The 27,484-nt window shown below is 41.8% G+C and overlaps 1 protein-coding gene across 1 annotated transcript in view; it reads right to left on the bottom strand.

Annotated features, from left to right (window-relative positions):
• The window catches only part of MAGI2 (membrane associated guanylate kinase, WW and PDZ domain containing 2), a 646,435-nt gene extending 619,178 nt beyond the window's left edge, over positions 1-27,257 (bottom strand). Inside the window, exon 1 of the mRNA XM_054399405.1 lies at positions 26,957-27,257. Coding sequence (XP_054255380.1) covers positions 26,957-27,257 — 301 coding nt within the window. The remainder of the gene's footprint in view (positions 1-26,956) is intronic.
• Positions 27,258-27,484: the final 227 nt, after the last annotated feature.

Here is a 27,484-nt window from a genome sequence, read left to right as displayed (position 1 = left end):
GCATTAATGAGCAAGGGTCCAAGTGTGATATATTTCCCCCCTCAATGTTACTGGAGGAAATACATGATGCTTGTGATGATATGGGCTATAAACCTATCATGCACTCACCCCTCAGAAGTCTCCGTGGTTATGTACAAACTCCACAAGTAAACCCATGGGTCAGTGCTCCAGCCTGTACTTACTGGGACATGCTAGTACCTTGCTCCTTCTACAGAACAGAAACTTCCACTGTGTGAGAGTGGAAGTATTTCCCTTTGTCATTGCCAAAGCTATCTATTCTTTAATGCCACAGGACTCATGCCAGTGACCACAGTGCCCAGGAATTTCATATACTCATCAGCTTCTGCGGAATGGCATTCCTTATGAGATGGTCTTGGTGTATATATGTACAAAGACAATAGAGAGCCCTTAAAAATCCTGCTGGGGCTATCTGAGGATCAGGTACTCCAGTCTTTGCCCACCAGCAAGCCTCAACACAACCCTATTAAGGCAGCACCTGCAAACAATGGTGATCTGTAAGGCCTTCTGTCCACTGCCAACATCCCCTCCTATGCCAGCTCAGAGCATCAGCTTTACCTTTTAACTTGAGGCTCACCTGTTTATCCAGTCCTTTCAAAATTCTGTTCTGGTCTTTTACATAGCTCTCCCCATGTTTTGTTTTGTGGGCTCTTTTTCATGTTTGTCTTCCTGATGCAGCCAAAGAGAGACTACCACTGTCTGGAGAAGACTTAGAGCCAGACTGTTCCTCTTAACTGCCACAAAAATGGACAGCAGCTTTGTTAAGAGTTAACCAATGTTAGAACTCCCTAATTCTGCTCATCCAAAGCATTCTTTTCATGTATGACATTTCTTGTTTGAAGTCTGTAGCTACAACTTACGGAAGCTTCACTCCTCCCAAGGGTTGTGAGGAACTACAGAATTGCTCAGCACTCAATATAAGCAGCAGCAAATGTTGCAGATGCCTGCCAAGTCCACAGGCTTGCCCCCAAGAATACCAGTCACACATTTGCTAATATTTGCCTCATTCCTCAGTACAGCAGCTCCCTAGTCCAGGCCAAATTCCCCATTTGTCTCTGTAAGAATGAACAGTTCACCCCAACCCTGGGACAAGTGGCCTTTAAACTCCAGGCTGAGATAGCTAAGAACCTTCCCAAAGCTCACCAAGTACAGAAAACAAGTCACACACTGTACACTGAAAAAACCCTCCTTTATTTGCCATCTGGTTTGACAAGTGCAGGGCAACTATATTCACCTTATATAGAAAAGCCACTGACAAGGAGTAGACCTGAAAGCCAACCATTATTTAACTCCATGGATTACCTACTACAACAGGACACTGAGAAGCTGAAAGATAAGACGTTTCAAAATGGGACAGCTGTTCTTGTTGCAGCCAGCACACTCCAAATCCTCAAGTAGAATTGCTCCATACATAAATTTTCATGCAGGCCACCCTTGTTCAGTAGGACCAGATGAGATCAAGCAGAGTCCTGCCATGCAAGACTGGGAAACTGGCCATTCATCCTTAGGGAGCATGCTTTAAGATGAGACAAATTACATGCACCAAGGGGCCCTCTTTGGGCTTTATGCCTCTGGTTGATGACAGAATGAGAGCAAAAATATTCTATGTTCTGAAGGGCAACTTGATATAAAACACAGGCTTATACCACAAGCACATATCTATTGAAATGCACTAAAAATAATGAGTGTTTCTGGTCTTCTCTACCCTATAGTGAGTCTGTTCACTTCTTCATTGGATTAGACTGTCTCCAATTTTAATTAGAATTATCAGTCTGTGACAGGACACCTTCTCCAAATGTCAAAGGCAACAACAAAACAAACAAAAAAACATTTAAAAAAGAGAGAATACGGTAACCTTCAGGCCCACCAAAGGCTATGAACATTCCACTACCAGTATCAGTGAGTTTGTAAGTGCCCCTCCAATGCTGCATCACGCAGCAATCCAACCATCTGAGTGAACTTCCTGGAACTAAGAATACAAAAGCTTACAAGTGAGTCAGCAGACCAGGTACCATAAACACTGTCTCTGATTGGAAGTAGTGTGGGTTGCCTGGTTGTCTGCACATGATATGTGGAGTTTCCCAGAAAAGAAGTGATAGACAAGCTCTCACATCTGGAGTGAGAAGTGCCAGGGACTCCTCATGCCCTACCAGGCTCCTCTACTGTAGAGGCTGCCAGCTGCACCAAATCTCCACTCTGTACAGTCCTGCTGCACCAAATCTCCACTCTGTACAGTCCTGCTGCACCTAGGCTTCCTGCTCATCTACCCTCTTGGTAAACTTTATTATGGCCTGGTGCCAATCGAGAGGTCTACTGGATCTGGGATGTTAACACAGTTGGTGTGCTCCCTGAAGCCTGAACTTCTGCTGGACAAGTACTGTGACACAGAAAAATCCATCATACCAATTCACTTTGTCTGGTGACTCTGTGAAGAAAGCAAGGGATAAGACTGTCACTCCTAACTCTTCTGACCAGAGATGGGTCAGACTCTCACATGGGCGATAGCTGAGTAGATACATTTTCTTCTAGGCAGTATGAAGAAGTTGCTTTTCCTCTGAGCAAAATGGCTTGTAAGGTGATAGGTCAAGATCATGCAAAAGACCCAGCTCTCTGAGTCCAGCTTGTTCTTGTCCCTGCCTTTTTTCTGTGACTCCAGTCTCAGAGCTACTCTCTTCAAAATTACCTAAAGATACCTCAAATTATCCTTCCTCTCCCAAACAAATGAGACCACAAACCAGACTCACCAATATTCAAGGCTTCCTTGCTGTCCAGTAGAAGGAAGAACTTCTGCAGGATCTGGGCTGCATGCCTGGAACAAGCCCTCCTCCACATCTGCTGGCAGATGTATACCATTCAGTCAGAGGGCTTGTAGCCAAGCATCAAGTGATGGTGACCTGAAGAGGAATAGTTGAGTCCTGTCTGTGAACTGAGGCCTACTGGCAGAAGGAGAAAGAGGAGGACTGGCTGTCCTAATGCAAAGACTGCAGGCTGGAGTGTTTCAGCCATAAGTAGTTCCTGTTTCAGGATGAAGATCACACCAAGAAAGATCTGACCATTTCTGGAAAGAGACTGGTCCCTCACACTGGTGACACTCATGCCTCAGTGCACTGCAAGTTTACCAGGGTGAGAGAAGTCCTGAACTGATATGGACACACCAGATGTTTCAGTTCTGTCCTCTCCAGCTACTGGAGTTTTTCTTCACCTCAAAGAAAGCCTGCATAAATGCATGAAGAGAATGGCAAAAGCAGTGAGTTCTATAAATCCTTACACTCAATGCAGAAGCAGGAGGCATCTATGAGCAAGAGCAGCTGCACTTAACCATGCTGCAACCTCCTCCAGCTTTTTTGCCCTCATGGAGCACTGGTGGCCAACTGGCTGGAGTATTCCCAGGCAATGAGGTCAGCACACAAGCAAGGCTTTGGGAATGTTGTGGTGCCAGGTATATGCAGGTGTTCTCTAGGACCAGTTGACAGTGGGTCACCTGTGCCAAGCAATGTCTTGAGGATGACCAGTGAGAGAATGTAAAGACAGAGTAGGGAGGTGATGGCATCAGTCTTTCAATTTGGTCATTCAAACTGCTTACTTGTCCTGAGAGGTCACTCATGGTGATCCAGATGGGACTTCTGATGGCTCAGGTAGTTTGGATAATCAGAGGGTTTGGGCCTTAAAGACAACTCCACAGCTTTCTTGCAGAATCAGGTAGCCAGAGCCACTGTTATGTTCAGTAGGAACTCACACCAGAGGCACGTCCCAACCCTGCAGTGCTTGTGCAACTTCTAAATTCTGTATACAAGTGCCAGAACCCAACACTGTTGTCATGAACGTCTGCTGCTACTTCTACATTTTTTACATGGCTAATCACAGCTGTCTTTGTTTCTGAATGAACATTTACTGCCCTGTTGCAACCTTTAGAAATAGATTTATCATGCAAATGCTGACAGAATATTAAGTACAGCTGCAATAATGGGTAGTACTGTAACAGCTTTTCCTAAGAGGTATTGTACCAGTTGGACACAGCACTCCAAAAATAGAATGATTGTTCTCCAGATAAGTAGCACACCCAATATGCATTGCACAGCTCTCAGTAAAGGGACAGTTCTGTTTTGTACAGCTGGACTCTTTCTTGTCTAGATTTGACTGATCACATGCTGCATTAGCTTAGCGCATTTTGGGGGGATTTTTTTTGTTCGTATCATTTAATTTGTGATATTTTTCCATGATTTATAGTTACCTAAAACACCTATCACAACAAATTATATCAACTCCCTGCATCACCTGGGATCCTGCTTTCAGCAGTGACCAAAGGGGATTTTTAGAGGAAAGCGATTAAAAACTATATGTCTAGGTACTACTGCAATGCAGGTGCAGAGAGCGAAGTGAGAATTCTATCTAGACACCATTCAAGTAGTGAGCTTACCCAGCAATTACTTTGATGCTCTTTCATTCCTTTGAGTTTCTAAATATTTTTTTCATATTTTACAGAATATAAGCCCCTGTCTCTTGAAGCACAAACACAATGTCTCATTTGATGACTTCATGCTGCAATAGAATCATAGAACGGTTTGTGTTGGAGGGGACTTCCAAAGGTCTCTAGTTCAACCCCTCTGCAGTCAGCAGTAACATCCTCAACTAGGTCAGGTTGCTCAGAGCCTTGTCAAGCCCTACATAAATATCTCCAGGGATGGGGTCTCAACTACCTCCCTGGGCAACCTGATCCAGTGTTCCACCACCCTCATGCTAAAATTGTTCCCAACGTCCAATCTAAGCCTCCTCTTCTCTAATTTCAAATCACTGTCCCTTGTCCTAACACTGCAGGCCTTTGGAAACAGTTCCTCAGCATCCTTCTTGTAGGCCCTCTTCAGGTACTGAGGAGGAAAGATGTCCCTGCTAACTGCAGGGGGGTTTGACTAGATGACCATTCTATGATTCCTTGAGGCCAGGTTGGATGAGGCCTTGAGCAGCCAAATCTAGTTGAGAGGTGACCCTGCCCATGTGGAGAGGTTGGAGAAGATGATCTCTAAGGTCCCTTCCAACCTAAGCCATTCTCTGATTTGGTTCCAGTTGAAGAGAAAATAAATGGAGCACTTCATACCCACACAGGGCAGTTTCTGAGCTCATTTCTGAACACTTCTCAGTTCTATACATAGAAGACTTCCAGCAAAAAGTATTTTATGGTGTCATGGAAGGAAGAAGTTTTCCTAAGTAGTTCTGCTATTCAGATATCACTACACACTGTACCACACTACTTGCATAAACCCTCCCTGAGATCAAGGCCCCCATGATGCTAGCTGCTGTGTGAAGAAAAACCCTGTATCTTAAGGAGCTTATCATCTAAGCAGACAGCACTGTGGTGTACACTCAGTCTGCACAGCATTTAAGCCATTGCATTTAAAAAAAAAAAAAAAAAAGGCTGCATTACCCCCCAAAAAAGGTGTGAAATTGGATCTGAATCTCAGCACCCAGGCAATTACTCACGTGCTGTCTTTCAGTTTACAGTATGCAGTATAAAATATTACTTTGTCCTGTAAGCCTCAATTTTCCTGAAATCCAAAGTTCCCTCTGTGCTGCTTATTTCCTGCAGTGAATGACATTGGATTCCAAAATCTCATCTAATACAAGCTTATGCATTAAGCAGTACAGGGCAGACTTACAAAAAAAACCTCACAGTTGCTGAAAATGAAGAAAATTCAGAACCGCTCATATTTGTAATTCTTGGTGCCACATGGGAATCATTTGGTGTTTAACCAGTAATTTGGAGTAAGACTTAATTACTTGCTATAACTTTCTTATTTGCGTGAGCATGATATGCCTGGTAAACTATGCAACTGCTTCTTGAAACGAAACATGAGAGTGATTTCTCCACCCCAAAAGCTCACTAGGCCTGTCCCACTATGGAGAATGGCTTTTGTGCCACTTCTAGAGCTTTCATTACATAATAAATCAATTATGGCCAATGTACAGCATGCTCAACAGGCTTACTGCAACCCTTAATCCAGGTACAGAATGCTAATAGGAGTCATATACTGGCCTCAGGCTGATTATTTACCAAATTCAGAAGACACCAGCCATAGATCAAGGGTACTTAAACCACTCCAGCCACTTTCCCAGTGTTCCAGCCACATCAAATATCATAGAATCACAGAATGGTTGGGTTGGAAGGGACCTCCAAAACTCATCTAGTCCAACCTCCCTGCAGTCAGCAGGGACATCCTCCACTAGAGCAGTTTGCTCAGAGCCTTGTTGAGCCTCACCATGACTGTAAAGAATTTCTTCCTAATCTCCAGACGAAATCTGACCTCCTCAAGCTTCAATCCATTCTCTCTTGTCCTATCACTACAAGGTCTTGTAAAAAGTCCCTTCCTGGCTTTCTTGTAAGCCCCCTTCAGGTGATGGAAAACCACTGTAAGGTTTGCCTGAAGCTTTTTCTTTACCAGGCTGAACAGCTACACACTCTCAGCCTGTCCCTATAGGGGAGGTTCTCCAGCCCTCTGATCATCCTTGTGGCCTCCTCTGGACCCTCTCCAGCAGTTCCATGTCCCTCATATGCTGGGGGCACCAGAACTGGATGCAGTGTTCCAGGTGGAGCCTCAGCAGAGCAGAAGGGCAGAATGCCCTCCCTGTCCTGCTACTCTCACTACTTTGGATGCAGCCCAGCACACAGCTGCCTGCTGGGCTGCCAGTGACCATTGCCAGTTCATGTTGAGTTTTTCATCAACTGACACCCCCAAATCCTTCTCCTTGATACTGCTGTCTAGCTACTCCTTGCCCAGCCTGGATTTGTGCTTGGGATTGCCCCAGTCATGGTGTACGACCTTACACTTGCACTTGTTGAGCCTTGGGCCCACCTCTCAAGCTTGTCCAAGTCTCTCTGGATGCCACCCCTTCCCTCCTGTGTGTCAGCTGCACTACACAGCTTGGTGTCATCTGCAAACTTGCTGAGAGTGCCTCAATGCCACTGTCCATGTTGCTGACAAAGATGTTTAAAAGGCAGAGCACATCACATATATCTCAAGCAGCTATGTAAAGAGCTGGCTTCTGCCTCTTGATTGTCTGCTTGCATCACACATCCATGAGAGGTGCAGATTTCAGCAGCAGGAGGATATGCTGAGGGTAGCAGAGGTATCTCCCACTCTGCACTACACAGGACATTGTGGATTCTCCTCTGAGGTTCCTTAGTCTCTCTTCACAACACAGATGGTAAATTCAGGGCTGTAAAATTTGTTATCAAGGACTGGTAGACCCAAGACAATAAAGCAGAGTACTGCCAAACTCGTTTCAGAAGAAGAAACAAGGGAAACCAAGAACAATCAGCCACTTTCCAGGAGGACTCTGCTGAGGTAAATTTCTGTGGTGTCTGAGAAGTCAAAGAACCCCTTGCTATCTGAAGACCTAAACTATTTATGTTTACTCCTTGCTTAACAGAATAAATGTGGAGAGTACTACCATGACAAGACAAAACCAATCCTTGTTAAACTGACATGCTCTAGTCAAAATTTTGCAAAGAAACAACGTGGTTATATTTCTCTTATTTATGTTTCTGAGCGATTCTTTTCCTATCTGCCACATCATTATCCATACCCTAAGCACCTTCTTGATAGCCTGCTTCTTAAACTGCTGTTTACAGATGAAATTACTTTTCCTAGCACATCACATCTGAGTGGTATCTAAGCTGAATGAATGAAGCCAAAGGGGAGCAGTGTGCAGATCAGCTGAAAGAGCAGGTCATTAGCAATTCCTGTTCAGCAACACTGAGCTTCACACTTCCATCTCCTGCTACTATACACTCTGTTTTACCAACCCCCTTTCCACCTCTGGGATACCTCTCCGTCCACAAATCCTCTTTTCCTTCTGCAAATCCCCACTATTCTTCACATATCTCTCCCCACTATTACCTGTCTCCCCACAATATTCTCCCAAGTACTACTCTCATTTGACCATGCTTTCTCATCTCTCCCGTCCTACCTTAATGCCTCTCACCTGCCCATTCTCCCTGCCAGTAAGTACCACACCCACCCTTTTGTTCCCTGAACTACTACCCTCCATCATGTCCCCTTCTATTATTTGATCATGATATGCTTGACCATGGCAAGGTAATCTACACCTGCTCTCTGCATGGATGACCACCAAGACGGGCAGCCAGAAGGTCAACTTAGGCAAGCTATCTGATCAGACCAAACACTATTTCCCAGGTTAGCTAAAAAAAAAACTGTCCTGTGCTTTTAAGTTGCGCAAAGCTGTCCTAGATGATTGGACACAAACTGCTCATTTATCTTAGGGAAAAGGGCAACTCAAAGCATCCTACATTATCCAGCAAAGACCTAGGTCGATCTGTTGAGGCTGAAATCCAAGACATTACCAGACTAATCCAAGAATTACAATATGGATTTCCTTTGCTTGGATGAGTGGTTATGGTCAGACCCTGTCCTTTTGGGAAGAAGATATACTCTGCCTTTTTATTGACTGTCTTCCAGCTGTGGAATTTCAGTGGAATATGGCAAACCAAAGTGCTTCTCTACTCTCTCGAAATGGTGACAGGGAAACTATCATCAGGAGCTCTAAGTTTGTCGAGTCATTAATTATTTAATTCCAAAGTAATTTTTGTCTTCCTTTCCTGCCAAATTTCATAAAATTTCCAACCACTAGGACTGGTTTAAGTCACCACTAATGACTGGGTTACTAATAAAGAGTATGACATAGTAATGACATAATTCTGTTTTCTAAGTTTTTTGATGGGGATACATGTCTGTTAATATAGGGCAATTTTTTTTCACTGCAAAGAAATGTTTATATATTTGACCTCTGCTTTTTTTTTTTGCCACTGCAATTGTCAGAATGGTTACTGTTACACATCATATGACTTTGCAAGTAATTGTACCATAATACACACATTTTGGAGTATGCAACTAAGGAGACAAGGTCTAGTTTCATAATTCACAGCTCTGTTCATGCAGATTTATGACCTAGTTGGACACAGATCTATCCTTCACTGTTTTGGAATATAAAGCTATATGGTTATGCTGAGTGGTAGACAAGAAACACTGATCCAGTGTGAAGATGATCACTGCACACAAAGATGAGTATTCAAACAGCACTCATAATCATTACTAGCATTGCATTTTGGCTTTGTAAGATCATTAGTGGAATATTGGGCTCAACTTTAGTGCCCATGTTTTAAGCAGATATCAATAAATTAAGAATAACAGATATTACTAAATAAAGTTCAAGTAGTTCACGCATAGAAGTTTAAAAAGCAATTTAGTCTTCTTCTCCAGATATCAGTATGAGGATTTTTTTAATTTTCATTCAAATGCCTAACAAAGTTCAACAACTGGAAACTGAAGCTAGAAACCTAAAGGTTTTTTAAGAGTTTGAATATTAAATGTGGAACACTTCACTGATCATGAATCACTCTTCCCTTAAGACACTTCAGTCAAGATGGTGCATATTTCTAAAATATAAGCTCAAGGTAACAAACACCAAACTACAAGATGGTAGTCCAAGAAAGGCCAGAAGCAGCTGAACTTCCAGAATCCATGCCTCTGAGATTCCAGGCATGATACTGCCAATCACCTATAACAAAAATAACCTTCATTCAGAAAATTAGCATTGTTACAGTACAACCTATACAGTGCCGGAAGTCAAAGGCAAGAATTGCCCACTCCAGTCACTTCTTCACTTCTTTTACTGTGCTCTGGTGAGATCTTACCTGGAGTACTGCATCCAACTCTGAAGCCCTCAAACACAAGAAGGACATGGACCTGATGGAGTGGGTCCAGAGGAGGGCCACAAACATGATCAGGCGGCAGGAGCACCTCTGCTACGAGGACAGACTGAGGGAGTTGAGGTCCTTCAGCCTGGAGAAGAGAAGGATCCAGGGACACCTAATAGCAGCCTTCCAGTACCTGAAGGGGGCCTACAAGAAGGCTGCAGAGGGACTGTATCCAAAGGCCTGCCAGTGACAGGACAAGGAGCAACGGTTTGAAATGAGAGGAGATTTAGATTGGGTGTCAGGAACAAGTTCTTTACCGTGAGGGTGCTGGAACACTGGAACAGGTTGCCCAGAGAGGTAGTTGAGGCCCCAACCTTGGAGATATTTAAGGTAGGGCTTGACAAGTTTCTGAGCAATCTGCTTCAGTGGAGGATGTCCCTGCTGACTGCAGGGAGGTTGGGCTAGACAACCTTTGGAGCTTCCTTCCAACCCAAACCATTCTATGAATCATCCAAGACTCAAGCATCCATTTTCACATCTTCCAAGCCAATCAAGATTAGTTGTCTAGAACTGAACAATCAGGTTTTGCAGCCCTAAAATCATGGGAAGTCACTTGCAATGATCTCTCTCTGCTAGTTAATGTTAGTTTGCAGCCTTAGGCTCCCACCAAACCGGTCACTGTAGCTGAGATATCCAGGCAACTCTGACTGTGAGAATATTTGTCTCAGGTCTACTGCCTGACATAGTGCCATACCCCATTCTGTACAGTGTGCAGAAGGCCATGATTAATCTCCCTTCCCTTGACTAGGCATTCCCAAAAAGGACAGCGAAGGCTTGTGCTTCGAAAAGTGCTCAGGATGACTGACTGTATCTGCAGGCTGAATCTATGTGTGAGGGAGAGGGTTTGTCCAAGAGCTGAAGCCTCACAAAAGCTGGAAGTGGATCACAAACACGACAACCACTGACTTTACCACATGCTGAATCAAAGGCAAAGCCAAATCCTCTGCTTTAGCTTTCCCACAATAATGTCTTAGCATGCCTCTAAAAAAAAAAAAAAAAAAAAAGAAACATCAGGTTTTGAAAGCAGAGAGCAAGTGGCTGAGTACCGCCGCTCTTTACCATATTTATGGGGAGATAGACAATACCTCAAAACCTTCTCCTCCAAGTCCAAAATACTCTCCTTTGAACCAACCTACTCTAACATAAGCTTACAGCCACACGTGTATAGCTTAAAAACAAACAAACAAACAAACACAACCAAGAACAAAAGTCTTACAAAAACAGCACTGCAGGCACTCCCCCTGGGGAGAGGATGAAAGAAACTTGGGACAGATGTTTGTCGTGTCATTTTATATAGCATTCAAATGCAGTCAGAAACAATGATGAGAATGGTACAAAAACCTAAACAGACCAGGCTGAAACAAAGTGTTACAAAAATAACACTTGCATAAGAACAAAAGGTATTAAATATAAATAGACTGAGAAATTGTTTTTAGGAAGCTTTGTTGATTTTTTATGTCAATTGAAAAAAAAAACAAAAACAAAAGAAAATAAAAAGAGAATAAAGTCTCTTTTAAGGATTCTCTCAAATCCCAGATTTGACTCCATTATCTGCTGACTCAGAGACTTCACAAGACACTCTGGCTGGGAAACTGCAGGGGTTGCTTCTGACATAATATAGTATTAATGTACCACTGAAGGATGTAACACCACCATGAAACAGAGCATCCACACAGCCTGCAGTGTTTCCAGCTATTCTCCTATGCTCAGTATTTCCTCCCTGCAGCCAAAATCTTGTTCTCCCTTATGTAAAACTCCTTTCTATACTAGTTTTACAAACAAGCAGATAAAAAGAATAAATTATCCTCTGGGAAGTGGCTGATCAGTGAAATGTCAGAGTGTAATGGATACCTGATCATATGGGTATAAATTTCAACTATCAAGTGTAAAGAGAAGCAAGACACTCTAATAATTCATTTGCTCATATAAATATGTATGAAGGCAAAAATTGTTCACCCAGTTTGGGCAGTATGTATTTTAGTATGTGAACTACTGCAGAGTTGTTGCACATGCTCCTATGAGGAAGATGGCACAGATACTTTGATTTTTCTGCCTGCTGCTATTCTCTAAAAGACAGTGAAAGCACTATTCTTCAGTTTGAACTGGTTATTGGTATTCCGTTCTAGACCTGAGATGTTAAATCATTCTTCAGACATAAGCAGTCTAAACAAAGAAAAATTCTGTACAGCTTTTTTCATTTGGGTCAAGGTATTTGGATTCTGCAATAATTAGATTAGGACTCCAAATATATTCAGGTACTCTCCGTGCATTATCTACCACAGATAATAGGAAAACAACATTTGAATCTAGTTTACCTGCAGTTTGTAGGGAAAAAAACATATACATATATATATATTGCCATAAACCTTTCTTCCTCACAGAGGGCCAAAATCCATTAAACTCCACTCTCTTCAATAGCCTCTGATTTTGATACCATCATAAGAACTATTTTGCACAACTATTTTGCACAACCAGCTCCCAAATTTAAGACTGTACTTCCACCACTTTCCCCTAACAAAAGTTTTACAATGTAAGTAAAAGTCTCATATACAGCATTAAAGAGATGTCCCTTCCTAAGATGCAGCATGGGAAAGAATAGGACAGAAAAACACGTAGCTAGCAAATGAACCATGGCAGATTTGTGGCCTGACCACTGCATGCAGACGCAGAGAAATTAGCAAGTCCAAACCCACCTCCTACACAACCATTCTGCTCTTCAAAGTGGTTGGGAGTGAGTGAGACACCATGGAGAGACAGAACCTTTCTGGGGTTGGGGAACTCCTGACATCACAGCTATTACAAACTCTACTACTACACTTCTGCAGAACAGAAAATAGGCATTCTACCTTTAGCATTAGATTCCCAGATAGGGAAACAAAACCCCAACTCAAAAATTCCTCACCAGTTATCATGAGGGGGTGTGCTATTCCACCCAGCTCAACAAAAAAGCTGGAAACCAGCTGGGTACCAACTTTTTCCTCTCTCCTACATCCACACATCCTCAGTGAACAATTAAGGAAAGGAGAGGACACCCCTGCTTTTCAAAGAGGAGCTACACTCCACTTTCCTTTAATCAGTTTAGGAATTAGAATTGGTTGATCCACATTCTTACATTTAATCATGAACATATTTAGGTTAGAATAAAATAAAGGCTTCCTATTCATAATCCCGTATTAACACACAATGGGGAATCACTGGGAAAGTCCGCAAGTGTATAAAGGTGTAGCTGGCAAGTGAAGTGCCTAAACCACCTTAAAATCCCACTAGCTGCTTTTACACCTTTCAGCACCAATCAGTAAAAATAGGGCTGACAGTCCTTGGTCAAGTAATCAAGGCTTGCAAGATCATACCCTGATTTTGGAGCACTTCCTTAAGCTCCAAAGGGATTATCTGTTCTGGTTACTACTCAAAATGATTAAGTCCCATGATTCTGAGCACAATCCAAACAAGGGACCAAATGTGCTTTTCTTCTGTACAAAACATTCTTACATGTGAATCAATACAACATGTAAATGAGGTACGTGTTAGTTATGCTCAGTGATCAGACAGCAGTCTACAGAAAAGGAGATCAATTTATTCTTTTACCATCCAGTAAAAAACTATCCGAACCAAGACACAAATTCAGTCTTTGCTTCTGTGTTCTCATTATTGAAACTCACTTTCTAAAAAGTGCCCAAAAGAGTACTCAAAAGAGTAGCTGATACTTTCTTTTCAAACACACCTTCATTTGGAATCAAGTTTCAAATTTGGTTGTGAAGTGGGGCCTTACATTTTTCTTGCCTTATCTTGTATGCACCTAGTGATCCTGAACTTTACTGAAATACTGCAACCAGCCTGTAGAATTTGGGCAATTAAAATCCAGCAAACAGAAATCAAGAGTTAAATCAAGTTACCTTTATTATGGACTCTGACACCAGGATTTTTATAATTCTTTTCACCTTCAGTGCCACCTCTACAACAAACAGAAGAATGCCCACAATATAAATTTGGATGGAAATGAAGAGTAAAGGCTCAGAAAAGCAAAGAAATATAATGGAGAAAACAGATACCTTATATAAAGAAAGAAAAATAGACAAATCACAGAAGGATAAAAAAGTAGAAGAGTAACAAAGCAACAGAGAAATGTATTTTTGGCCAGATATCTTCCAAAGTGTTCACACACCATCAGGAGACAAATCTAGTGTGAAAGGTAACAATCACAAACAACATTAACTTCTACTACCACAGTTCAGTTGGAAAGTAAGGAATTAAATTGTGTGGAACTGCCCCAGAGTCCAAAATTTGGCCACAGATATTAAATAAATGCTTAAATAAAAGCTTCAGCACACGATACCCTGGTGAAAGAAGGGAAAGGCACTTGGTGAGCATATCATAGAATAATTTAGGTTGGAAAAGACCCCTGAGATCATCAGGTCCAACCATTAACCCTACTCTACCAAGTTCACTACTAAACCATACAGCTAAGCACTGCATCTAAAGGACCTTTAAACACCTCCAGGCACAGTGACTCCACCACCTCCCTGGGCAGCCTGTTCCAATGCCTGACCACCCTTTCAGGGAAAAAATGTTTCCTAATGTCCAGCCTAAACCCACTCTGGTGCAGCTTGAGGCTGTTCCCTCGTGTTCTATTACTAATTAAGAAGAGACCAGCACCTACCTCTCTCTGTTGTCCTTTCAGGTAGTTGTAGAGGGTGGTAGCATCTCCCTTCAGCCTCCTCTTCCTCAAACCAAACTGTCCCAGTTCCCTCAGCTGCTCCTCATCACACTCATTCTCTAGGCCCTTCACCAGCTTAGTTGCTCTTCTTTGCACCCACTCCAGCCCTCGACATCCCTCTTGTACTGAGGTGCCCAAAACTGAGCACATCACTCAAGGTTTGGCCTCACCAATGCTGAGTATGGAGTGACGATCACTTCCCTACTCCTGCGGGTCACAATATTGCTGATCCAAGCCATGATGCCATTGGCTTTCTCTGCCACCTGGGCACACTGCTGGCTCATATTCAGCTGCTTGTCGATTAGAATCCCCAGGTCCCTTTCTGCTGGACAACTTCCCAGCTACACTCACCCAAACCTGTAGCACTGCATGGGTTTTGTGGCCCAAGTGTCACATTTTCAAGTGCCTCTGGAAAGGTTGTAAGGTCTCCCCTGAGCCTTGTCTTCTCCAGGCTCTCTATCTGCTGACCATGCTTCTTTTGATCTCTCATCAAAACATACGTTTTGTACAGTACTTTGGCTCCGTATACTTTCCACTTCCCATACATTTCCAAAATGCATTTTATTTGAGGAGACAACACCACAGCACACTCATCTGTATAGAACTTCACATGCTTGTACTTTTCTTAATCACACAGCTTCTGCTTTACACAGGGTTTGTCATAGAATTTAAAACAAGTATTTACAAAAATATTTTATTAAAGCAATCAATAGCAATCCTTATTGAACAGGAGAGAGTTTGCAGTTTGTGTGCCTTTACTTGGACACAGTACTGCTTGCACAAATTTTGGAATTACATTTTAGGGCTCTTCACTTGCTACTGACTAACCTGAGATTTTTAGCAAGTCATTTCACCATCATGCAGTTCTGTCTCTTCCTACCTATTTTTGTGTCTAACTGGCCTTTATAAACCCTTTGGGGTGGCATCTGTTTCTCACTGCCAGCTTGTAGTACCTGTCTCCATGGGATCTGATCTGATTTCAGTTGTCTTAATAAAGTAATAATAACATTCATGTTTGAAGAGATTAAGAATAAAAAAGAAAAATCTAAGCAATTGTAATGGAGAAATACTGCACCAGTTTGGTAAACTGATAGATCCTTTCTTTCTAAAAAGCTAGCCAGGCTATAAATAACATTAAAAATAAACACGGAAAGACAGCACATATGATAAAAATATAATCACTACAATTGTGAAACTCAACAATTTCCCAGAAATTTTTAAAAACCTTATCTCATAGCCTAGATCAGATCAAAAATGTGAGAAGTTTGACACAGTCCCAGCTTCTCTCCCCACATTGAAATTCATGGAAAGTGGTGAGGATACCAGGCATAACTCCTTGATGAGTGGAGTCTGAAATCTCTTTTGGTAAAGGAGTTTTAGAATTTCAAAACCATGCAGATAGTTTAGTTACAAGAGCAATATTAGTATCTAGAGGGATCCATGTGAGGACTTCTGTTTTAATGTCTCAGCTGCAAATCTCTTTCCCAGCAGCATCCTCCTCACTAGCTGTCCAACAATGTGCAGATATAGAGGGAGAAATTCTCAAGCTCTCTGCAATCAGCCACTACAGCAGTTGGTGAGAAAGTTGCTTACTGCTTAATAGAAATCTGCTTAGTATTGACTTAAAGGAACACTACTGGATACCAACTGGATCTGCTAAAATTCCTTTAAAAATCTGATAGTGCTCTGGTCACACGTGGGAAGAGTCTTCTCAAGTAAGAAAAAAAAAATCATCAGTTTCTTCAACTTTTACAAACAGAAGCAATATATTTTATTACCCTTAAAACACACACATGGACATAAATCCCTATCGAGGCAAAGCAGCTGTGATCCTTCTGCAAGTCAAATTAACTGTTCACAAAGCCCTACAATATTTCACACGTATTTAAAGGAGACATTTTGAAATTTTATGGGTTCATCTGTTCTAAAAAGTACTTCAGTACGTAAGTACCATAAAAACTCAACATAAATATGAATCCAGACCTTTTAATTAATTGCCTTTTAATTTTAATTAAGAAAATCCAACATCTTTTTACTTTAATTTCCCAATGAAACCTTCAGTGCTGTGATGCATTCTTTTCCCAAAATCTTTTATGCTATTTTTACTGGAAAATGACCAAATAGAGTGAATGTTGAAAAAAGCTCTTTTTACTGCCTTATCAGAAATTCCAGTAATTCTTCCAGAAGTTTAAAGGAGGGGAAATGTTCTTCCACAAATAAATGGAGCAGATAAAAGCTAAATTCCTTGGGAAATTTTTATATGGCATAGCTAAGGGTTTTTTGACCAGGGTTCCCTAGCAGCAGTTGTAACGGGAAGATAAAGAGACAACAAACTAGTGCTACCAATAATGGAAGCTTCACATTACTTATAACCAGGTATTTTCTCTTAAATCTTACCGCTCAACTTTTATCTACTTCACAGCTTCTGAAATATTGTGAATTTGAATTACAGATCCTATGTCAAAACCGACAGAATATTTCCAATAACTATTACTAAGAAAGTCCTAATGGCTAACTCTGAATTTAATGTGAATACTTCCTTGCATTGCCATAGAAACTAGGAACTCCCAACTTAAAATTGTCATGCTAGTTGCTGTAACAAAAAGGCAGTTGCTTTCACCAAAAAAGGTGACACAGGTGACATCATCACGCAGGTAAAACAAACCCATGTGGAAAGAGAAAGCAGAAAAAGGAGTCACAGCACACCACATAATATTGTTAAGTGCAAAGTAGACACCTTAGCAGAACCGAGTTTCAGGGAGAGCTGTGCAAAAGAATAGTGTGGCGTCTGTGTAGAAATCTGGGGGCAATTACACTTTACGTAAACCAAGCACAGGAAAGTTTCCACTGAAAGAGTTTTCACCTACTCCCTCAATCTATCTGCTACAAGAGTTTAGCTGCTGCTGCCTTTCCTTTCCCACTCTGTAAGAACTGTACTTCACTCATGGGACCGAAGTCTTCTTTTATTATTAAGTTTACACCACATGTCTGCAACACTGTGACATATAAAATGCTGTTCTTATAAAAATACAAATACAAGAACAGAGAACTAAAAGATGATGGGATTCATGCTTATTCATAGTAAAGTAGCAGTTGGAAGTGTAAGAGAGGCTTATGTGATGTTTATTAACATAGATTTAGCAGGCGGAAGGACTTAGTAAGAAAATAACAGCAACCAAGACAGCCATTTCATCTCACACTAGTTAAAGAACCAGCCACATGCATGCAACACATTGAAAACTATTTAGTTTAACACATACAGGGTGCAGACAGGGAGGGTTCTTCAATTTTCAGTCCGAGTTTAAGATCAAGCAAAGAATGTATGTGTTACAAGAACTTAAAGTGAAACAGATGTCCTAGAATGAGACTGGTGCCCTAATTTTGTTTCCTTTCAGCTTCTGTAGCATGAATTAGGTGTGACTTTATGAAGTGAATGTATTTTCTCAGGAATATGCATATTAATTCACAACTGCCATGAGAAAAAAACCAAACCTAGAAGAATTGTTTTATTATTATTAAACAAAAAAAAATAATCCTGCTATACAATGTGCAATTTAGGAAATCATATTCCACATTTCCCTTCCACAAATGCAAGGACAACATGAGGTATGAAGACACTAAGGTAAATTAAAAAATTACAACTTGTACCTGTTTCCAGAAAGTATTTCTGTTCTGGAATACTACTGCTACATTAACACAGCTACACAATTTACTTGCTAGTAGACCATGTAGAAATTTTTTCTCCTCATATTTCTACTATCATTTCCCAATTGTTCTGCTATCCATAGAGAATCTATCAACATTACTCTTAACTATAAAATCTATTTCAAATTTTTCTTTTTTTCTGCATACTGAGGACAGAAAAATTCTTTTGAGTTTTTAAACATAAGCAGACAAGCTTGCTCTGACTCTGCAAATAGCAAGCGATTGGAATTTTGTCCTCAGTGTCTCACTTAACAGACTACCAAAGAAAAAACCCTGGCTCTCAGTGGGGGCTGCCATGCCTGGCTGTAGAGCCTCCCATATTGTCAAGGCTACACCATGTATCTCCCAGGCTAAGGACAACAGAAGATTGTTACACCAAGCTTGCTCCCCCAGAACAGCAATGATCTGGAATCATGGAATGACAAAATTCTGGTTCAAAACAAGTTTCTGCATGCTTTATGAAGTAAATTAGAGCATAGAGGGTAGAAATATCTTACTAACAGACTAAAGTATTTGGTGCTAATGCCAGACCTGAAAGGGTCAACATTAATTCCAGGGACAGAGGAACTCCTGAACAAAACTGTTTCAGTAGCAGGAAAGCTATGGAATAGGCAAGGACACTGGTAGCAGGTGGGTGTCCATATAAGAAAAGGTGTATGGGGGAGCTCCTTGAAGTACGCTGATCTGAACCAAAGAATGATTCAAGAAAGTCAGAAAAAATCTGATACACAAATGTAAGGAGGCATTATTTTCCCTATGTATTTTTTTTCCGATAGTGAATATAGCCACTTTGCTGTCTGCAGACCATAGAACACAAGCATGCTGGGTTTTTTATTTCCATTTGTACATGGTCTTGAACAACTGAACTGTAATCCTTGCTTCCCAAGGTCAGAGGTTTGAAAAGAAGGGCATGGAAGCTACTTGGTCTTTGTGAGCTAGTGCCACTTCTGAAGGTCAATGACACAACTGTGTCAGTACTAGAGAAGGAGGATGAAGAAAGTGAGCAGGAAGGTCAAGGTGCTTCCTCAGCAACAAAGGTCTCAGCATTCAGTTTCAGTGTGATCGTAACTACACTACACAAGTTGCACCAGTGGAGGTTTAGATTGGACATTAGGAAAAATTTCCTTACTGGAAGGGCTGTCAAGCACTGGAACAGACTGCTCAGGGAAGTGGTTGAGTCACCATTCCTGGTGACTCAAAGACATGTAGATGTAGCACCTAGGGACGTGGTTTAGTGATGCACTAGGGTGCACTAGGTCGGACTCGATCTTCAAGGTCTTTTTCAGTCTAAGCAATTCTATGATTCAACATATTTCAAGGAACTAAAATTGACCTAGGAAATGCAGATTCCTTTTGCAGACTTTCCCTGTGCTGAACAATCTCCCCAAGTCTCTCTTGCATATGACAGAACACGTAATTTTCAAAACCCGTAATGTTTTCGTTTAATAATCCCTGGATTTTTTTTCCCCTAGGACATTTTTTTTCCTCCCACATTTTACCTTCGCCATTTTGTTCCTTGTCTTACTTTCCTTTGTCTTGAGTTCATGAGTTGTGGAAATAATCAAAGACATCCATGAGAAACACCTGAGGTTGGTAAGAAGAGTTAAACAGCATTATTCATACGCTGCTAATCATAACCTATACATGAATGAGAAGACACCTGGAAGTGTTGTTTACAACCACAGACTTTCTGAGAGAGCTGTCTGAATCCCAGCAATATGCATATGTTGACTGAGAGTTCAGAAATAATGCATTTGTGCTTCATTTACACACTGTAAAAAAGGAAAAATACATGGCAAATAGACATAAACAAAAGTATTCTGTCAGCTATCTTCAACAGCATCTACCAAGGAGTCCAGTTTATGGATAGCAGCTTGTAATAAATGAGACTTTTAAAAACAACATTCAACACTAAGTATTGTTTTAGAAATTATCAGTTACCATTGAGGATTTCTTTTCAGTTTAGGAACATTAAAGTTTGGTTTTGTCAAAACCCTTCCCACCCTTTTCTCTTGCCTCTGTCTGCCATTACATTTTCCATTGTGATAGCTTGAGCCTAGAGTGAGAAAGCTACACAAGTGGCCAGCAGAACTATTACACCTTCTCACTGTCAGATATCCAGCAATTTGAAAGCAAGCTGATTTGTTAGAAGCTAGGTGTGCTGAAGATACACTGTTGGGATGACAGCCCCTGTGCATTTAGAAAATCTAGTTAAGGCCAGCATTGCAATGACATTGAGTAACAAAACTCAAAGTTTGGCACTTTGCTGCTGAAATCAATACCTTCAAACTCTGTGCTATAGACTTCACTTGCTTGGGTAGGTATCAATCATCCTAAAGTTTATGATCATTTTATTTCATACTGCCAAATACTTTGCCATACTGCACACTGCTTGGCCACCAAAGAGATGGGTACATCATAACTATCAAACCTTGTAAGAATAACATTCTAGATTAGTACTGTAGACCATAAACGTCATTATCTATTACACTATTGTGCACCCATACTACAGAGTCTTCTACATTCTTAGCCTACAAATAAAAAGTTCTACCTACAGCTGTCCTCATATATTTATAACCACCTACTGTTTGTATGGAAGAAAATAAATGATGAAGGGAGTGGAACATCTTCATTCTGAGGAATGGCTGCAGCTGGGTCTCTTTAGCTTGGAGAAGAGGCTGAGGGGTGGCCTCATTCCTATTTATAAAGATTTGAAGGGCAGCGTTGGGAGGACAGAGCCAGGCTTGTCCAACGATAGGACAAGGGACAGCATGTGCAAGCTGCAGCAGAAGAGGTTCCATGTGAACATAAGGGAAACCTTTTCACTGTGAGGGTAATGGAGCCCTGAAACAGGCTGCCCAGAGAGGTTGTGGAGTCTCCATCTGTGCAGACATTCAAAACCTGCCTGGATGCATTCCTGTGTGACCTGCTCTAGGTGATCCTGCTCTGGCAGGGGGGTTGGACTGGATGGTCTTTTGAGGTCCCTTCCAACCCCCAACACTCTGTGATTCTGTGTGAAATTACATTGACAATGTTAACACAGTGCAATAGCATTATGTGCTTCAACCCTTGCCTTGATACTCTCCAGCAAAAAGACATTTCCCTCTTTTTTTATTTGTTCATCCCACTGTCAGGAAGACATGAACACAAAACATCTGCTTCTACAACTACTCTCCTCAATGTTTACACCACTTCTCATACACAAAAGAGACATTTATCAACTCCTGCACATCTTGAAAAGGGCTTCTCACCTATAACGATCAAGGAGAAGATCACAAACACCGAAAGCTCAGAATGCATCTTTCATGTAATGCTGAGTCAATGCAGGTGAGGTTACAGGATGCATAAAATGAGAGAGACACAATTTTACCCCTTCATACTGGTACTTTCCCTTAATGTCAACAGTATTAATGGACAGACAAGTGTTAGTGTGAGATGAAGTTTACCATATGTGATTCAACAGAACTAAACAGAGCAGTCTCAATTATTTAATTTCTTCAAGGAAATGATGCACTAACAAAGTCATGGCCCCATCCTTTAATGGCACATTTGTAACTCTCAGAGAAGACAGATGAATATAATTCTACTGCCAGTGAGCACAGATTTCCTGACATGAAAGATCATAACCTCTCTGGAGGAGCTGAAGAATAAATCTCTGGCTACATGAGTCAGAAGTCAGCTTCAATGGTCTTTAAATTAAGATGGACAAGTATAAGAATGATGTAAAGTAATGGTAAGAAGAGAACTCTCAATTTAATTCCTAGAATTAGCAAAATCCTAAGGAGCACAAGCAAGGAAACAGGAGCAGGTCTGAAACAGAGTTTATTTTCAGAGACTATCTTTGTATCAGAAGTGCCAGCATACAGGTTTTCATAGTTCTCTGGGTGTATTTTTTTGCAGGACTCTTGTGGGGTTTGTTGTTCAGGAAAATCATATATGTTTCTATTGTAAAATATTTGTATTTATATTAGTGAAAAAAATTGTATCCAACATTCACGTCATGGAATATATTATATATTGATATCCAGGAAGAGAAAACAAAAAATTACAATCTCTGCGCACACAGTCTTGTAATGAACGCTGAAGAAATTTTTGAGAATTTTTGCAAACCAAAACATTCCTGTACTTCTCTGTCAAAAGGCTTGTCACAGACTTTAATAAAATAATTTAAAAGTTCACTCCAAGCTAGGTTTTAATTGCAAAACTCACAGATGAACTCTTTAGGAAATAACAAAAAAAAGGGCAAAACCCAAACACTACAAGCCTATTAAATCCCTGAGCCACAAATCACTGGGTGCTGGGGCAGCATTGTTCTGAACTTCTAGTTTCCACCAGGAAAGCACTGCTGCCACTAGCAGTATGAGGATGTGGAGGATGCAGACCTGTAGTCTGCCCAAACACATCCACTCCTGTACACATTCTAATGACGATCCAAATACTCTCCTGACTGGTAGAGCATTTGCAAATACGGCCAAGTCCATCGACAGTCAGGAAAACATTTTTGCATATGCTTACTTAAGTAAATGATTAGACAGAGAAAATAAAACTGGTTTTAAATCCCTGCTTACATTATATGTACTAAATGCCTTTTTGCATGAGGAGCTAAAGCATTATGGATTGATGCTTGAAGTCTGAAAATCTTGAAGTGTTGGTATAAAGTACCAGTGTTATTAGTATCTCACATGGTCATACAACTGAGTACTTCTAAAAGTAAACTAAACTGCTTAAGTAAACTTAACTGTTAAGGTCACCTGGCTACGTAGTATATTCAAACCATTTTCCAGGAAGATGACATGTGTCAGGCAGCACCTCCAGGACAAAATCTGCTGTAATGCTCCTGAGTTCTAAAATCCATGTTTTCAGACCATTCCTCAACATTGTGCTGAGCATGTCTGTGAAACTTTACAACCCTATGCAAAGAATAAAGGTCCTGGTTTATGCAGTACAAGTGAGTGGACTGTTCCTGCAATCCTTCAAACTAAAACCAAAGCTGTATTGGAGTCTGTGCAGATCACAGACTAACTTGCCTACTGATGGGAATTACTGGGTCTGAGACAACAGTGACAAACAGAGAGTGAAGCTGGAGACAACATTGCTCCTCATTTGACTTTTACCTGTATGATTGCTTATCCAGATTAAGATGCCTTTCCTTAACACATTTTACAACTACACATCTTTGCGTCTCTAGGGAAAACACAGTATTTAATCCAAACTGTTTGGCATGTAAAAACAATCATTTTTGCAATTCCAAAGTATTTCTTGCAGACACAATAAGGCCCTTCTCTTCACCAGACAGATCAGAAGGTCAGAATGCATAACATTTGCAAATGTGCCCAACAAATTTTACTGCTGTACAAAATTCTCCATGAAAAGGTCATATATTCCAAAAAGCATAGCACTTTACAGGGCAATCCCTGCTTTCTTCAATTGATTTCAAGGACAGTTTTGCCATTGATTTCATCTGGGCCAAGATTTCACTTCATGTATTTTAAGAGAATCTGCCTGATTCTGCCAACAGCAGAACAAGAAGTGGATAAAAAGCAAAACCAACCAACCAAAACAAACAAAAAACCAAACTGAAAAAACAAAACACAAACAAAAATCCAAAAAAAAAAAAAAAAACACAACCAACAAAATAGGAAATAGTCTTCAAGTAATACTTCTCTGAGAACTCTTACACTTAAGATTAAATAATACTAATAACAGCAGCCACAATAACAGTAATAATGATTCTTACAATCTTTTCTTCCCATGCAAAACCAAGTAATAATTTCCTGCATTAAAACATTATTTATTTGGTGTCATACTTAGGAGAGTTCTATGTCAGATCATATCGTGAAACTGCTAATTGGTTTCTCATGATGTTTACTCCTTCTGGTGATATACAGCAACTCCTACACTATCTGATTGTTTTTTCTGAGTTAATATTTTTAGCTCAAGATGTTCAGCTCACATAAAATAGCAGTATTTCATTGTACTTACTTACTTAAAACAAATATTTCATTTTGTAATGTGATACAAAATGAAGTAATTCATTCTTTGAAGAGAGGTGTGTTTAATCAAACACAACATAATGAGAAATCATGAATGTACCTTTATTTTCCATACTTCAAAACAGCTAATTCCTGTAAACTGAATTAGCCATTCCCGGATTTCATCTCCAAGTGATTTTTTTGCTGATGATTATCGAAACATTCAAACAAGAGAAATACTCAGTTATTTATCACCACAATATAAATAGACCTGTCCTATCTCCACATTTCTCTCTCTGCCTTCATTCCTAAGCAGCACTGAAGAAGCTACAGCCACATGGTGCATTCAAGGTCATGCTATTCTGATTTACAGAAATATCGATAAATTATGCAGAAACAATGATAATGGAGTCATTAACACAGTTCCAGCACACTAAAGGAGAACAAAACTTACAAAAATACATAAAGACATAAAGATTTTATTGCCCAGCTTTTTATCTCCTACACACTGCTGCAAAGTGCCATTAGGGAATAGTAATTTGTTCCTGTAAGGTAGATGTCTGCTGTTTGTGCTTTGTAACCAAGGGGTACAGAGATGAGACTGAATTACACAGAAGGAGGAGTCAGGTGGTAAAATACACAAACCACTGACCTTTTTTTTTTTTAAAAAAAAATAGTAAGTTGGATCCAAAAGGCCTCTCCCTTTGGCAAACTGAAAAATACACTGGAACACAAAAGAGATCATTGCAGCCAGGAAGTCTCTCTCAGTCCAAGAATCTATGCAGAACTGTCACTTCCAAACATGCAGTCATCTGGCCAGTGCTTTGAGGACTTGCATGGAAAGCATAGTGTGTTCCCATGCTGAAGTAAAACTTTTCAGAGACAGAGAGCAATAAACTAGGCAGAATTTAGAATTTATCCTTTGTGCTTCATTCAAGAAACTTGCAGTAATCCATGGGCTAAGCCTGACTAATGTCCCAAATTCAAATATGACAGATATCTCTACTAAGGGTGCACACATTAATGAATCACTGGTGATTGCTTTGACTTACAGAGAAATACTAGGAAAACAGTGAAGAGGTGAGACAGAGACTGTTTCATGTAGCAAATGAACGTAATCCTAAATTGGCACTACTGTAAAGTATCCATAAGACTTCTGCAAAAAGAAAAGAAGTAATAAGTCAACTAGCTTAACAGACAATGTACCCTTATCTTCTTCTTGACACTCCCACTGCTGCTACTCTTTGAATCCCATCACAGAAAGAACATTAACATTACTAATTAAAAATCAAACCAAACTACAGAGCAGGTTTCCTGGAGTTTAGGTGCCAAGAAATGTCACTATACATGCAAGACAGAATCCGTTATACTCCTTTCTAATCTTCACTTACCCTATCAACTACTGTGTCTCCCTGCATCGCCGATCAAGATACGATCTACAGCACTCTGCACAACTTACCCAAGAGACCAACCACAAAAATCCCAGATCATATCTGTATTTAGAGGTTTGACCTTATGTAGACAAGTGAATATATAAAATAACATATAAAGGCCTGAGTGGAAGTCCAATTCTTTCCATTGATTCTGTCATGTTTTGATAAACTAGCAATTGGCATATCCTTCAAGCACTCAGCAGCATCATAAATGACACTTTAATAAACTGCCAATTGCAACAAGGAAGTTAAATTAATAAATTATACCAAATGTTAGAGGAACTGTGCATCCTCTGAGCAAAGGCTGCTGGCTATAATTAGAGAGCACAGACATCACTGGTGCATAGCATCTGAAGCCTTCCCATAGTAGAAATGCCCAAGTTTTCAATGGCTGAGCTCACTGCCCGGCTGAAAGGAGTTCTTTGGCAATACACGCACAGGCATTGCACCAGCCATGGCCAAGGAACACCTACAGTCAGTGGGTGCAGCGCAGCTGACAGAGCTCCTGTGCTTCAGGCATGCTGCTGGGGTAGCAGCAATCTCCGGAGGCTCAACTGCAGAGCCCAACTCAGCATAGTTCAAAGAGGACAGAAACAAACATGTAAACAGCGCCTGTGACGCCTCTTCTCCATTGACTTTCCTGGAAATGCACTGATCTACTGCAGTACTTCGGAAATAAATAAGAGAAACAGCGGAGAGGCAAAAGTAGACCGTTCTCTCCCAGAAGTTTCTTTCAGCCGCTCCCTCCCACTTTTCCTGAGCTCCCCGTTCCCTAGGATTAGACTATAGCTTTCACCAGGGATCAAATGAATGACTTTCCCGCTAATGACATTTAAGAGATCCTAAAGCTGCCCTTAACGCCAGCAGGTACCCGCCGCGCAGCGACAAGCCCCTGAGTCCGAGCCAAGGAGCCCGCAGCGAAGCGAAGCCAAGGGCGAGCCCCTCTCCGCAACTGTACCCAGCCGCAACTCCGGCCCCACCGACCGCGCCAGCAGCATCTGCGGAGGGGCGGCCAGTGGCCAGTGCCCGCAGCTCGGTTGGGGTCAGCGACGTGGTCCTGGCCGGCTGGTAGGTGATGCTGTGAGAGTGCTGCCCGGCGGCGCTGCCGCCCCCCCGTCCCCTCCCGCGGCATGGCGAAGCGCTGTCACTGACGCACATTTAATTCGCCCGGCTGCGGGCACCGCGCAGCGCCGCTCGCATCCTTCCCGCGCCGGCGGGGAGGGGGCGGCTCCGGCGGGGAGGGGGAAAGTCAAACTGCAGCAACAAAGTTGCTCCCCCCCGATACCCCCAGACCTGCCCTGGCCCCTGTGGAGAGGGGGCGGAGGGGGGGTAGTCCCCGCCTTACCTTGCTTGACGCACTTGAGCCTGATGGGGTCCTTGCAGTGCTTGATCACGGCCAGCACATCCCTGATGGTGAGCCCGGCCACGGGGGTCTCGTTCACCTCCAGCAGGAGCTCCTCGGGCACTAACTTGCTGCCGCCCTCATAGGCCACCTTGCCGGGCTTCACCTCCCCCAGGTAGGGGAATTGCCCGTTCTCGGCGCCCCCTTTCAGCTCGAAGCCCAGCTGCCCCTCCGGGTTCCTCACGATCACGATCTCGTGGACTCGGCTAGTCCAGTGGCTTTTCTTCTTCAAGCCCTTGGACATTGCCGTGAGGATGCTCTGCCCGACTCCTTTCCTGTATTCCGTGCTTCTTGCCCCCGCCTCCCTCACTTCCCCACCTCCCTGGGGCAGCCGGGCTCCTCTGGGGCAGGCTCGGGGCGGGCAGGAGCGGCCGCCGCTGCTGCCGGCCGGCGGGAGGGAGCACGGGGCGGCCCCGTGGGGCTCGGCAGCTGGGTTGGGGAGCGCCTCTCTGCCCTTTCTGTCCGCCTTTA

Source organism: Indicator indicator, chromosome 3 (genome assembly GCF_027791375.1).
Source record: "Indicator indicator isolate 239-I01 chromosome 3, UM_Iind_1.1, whole genome shotgun sequence".
In the NCBI taxonomy this organism is placed as follows: Eukaryota; Metazoa; Chordata; class Aves; order Piciformes; family Indicatoridae; genus Indicator; species Indicator indicator.
The sequence above is the reverse complement of the archived record's forward strand: the minus strand, read 5'-3'. Positions and strand labels throughout refer to the sequence as shown.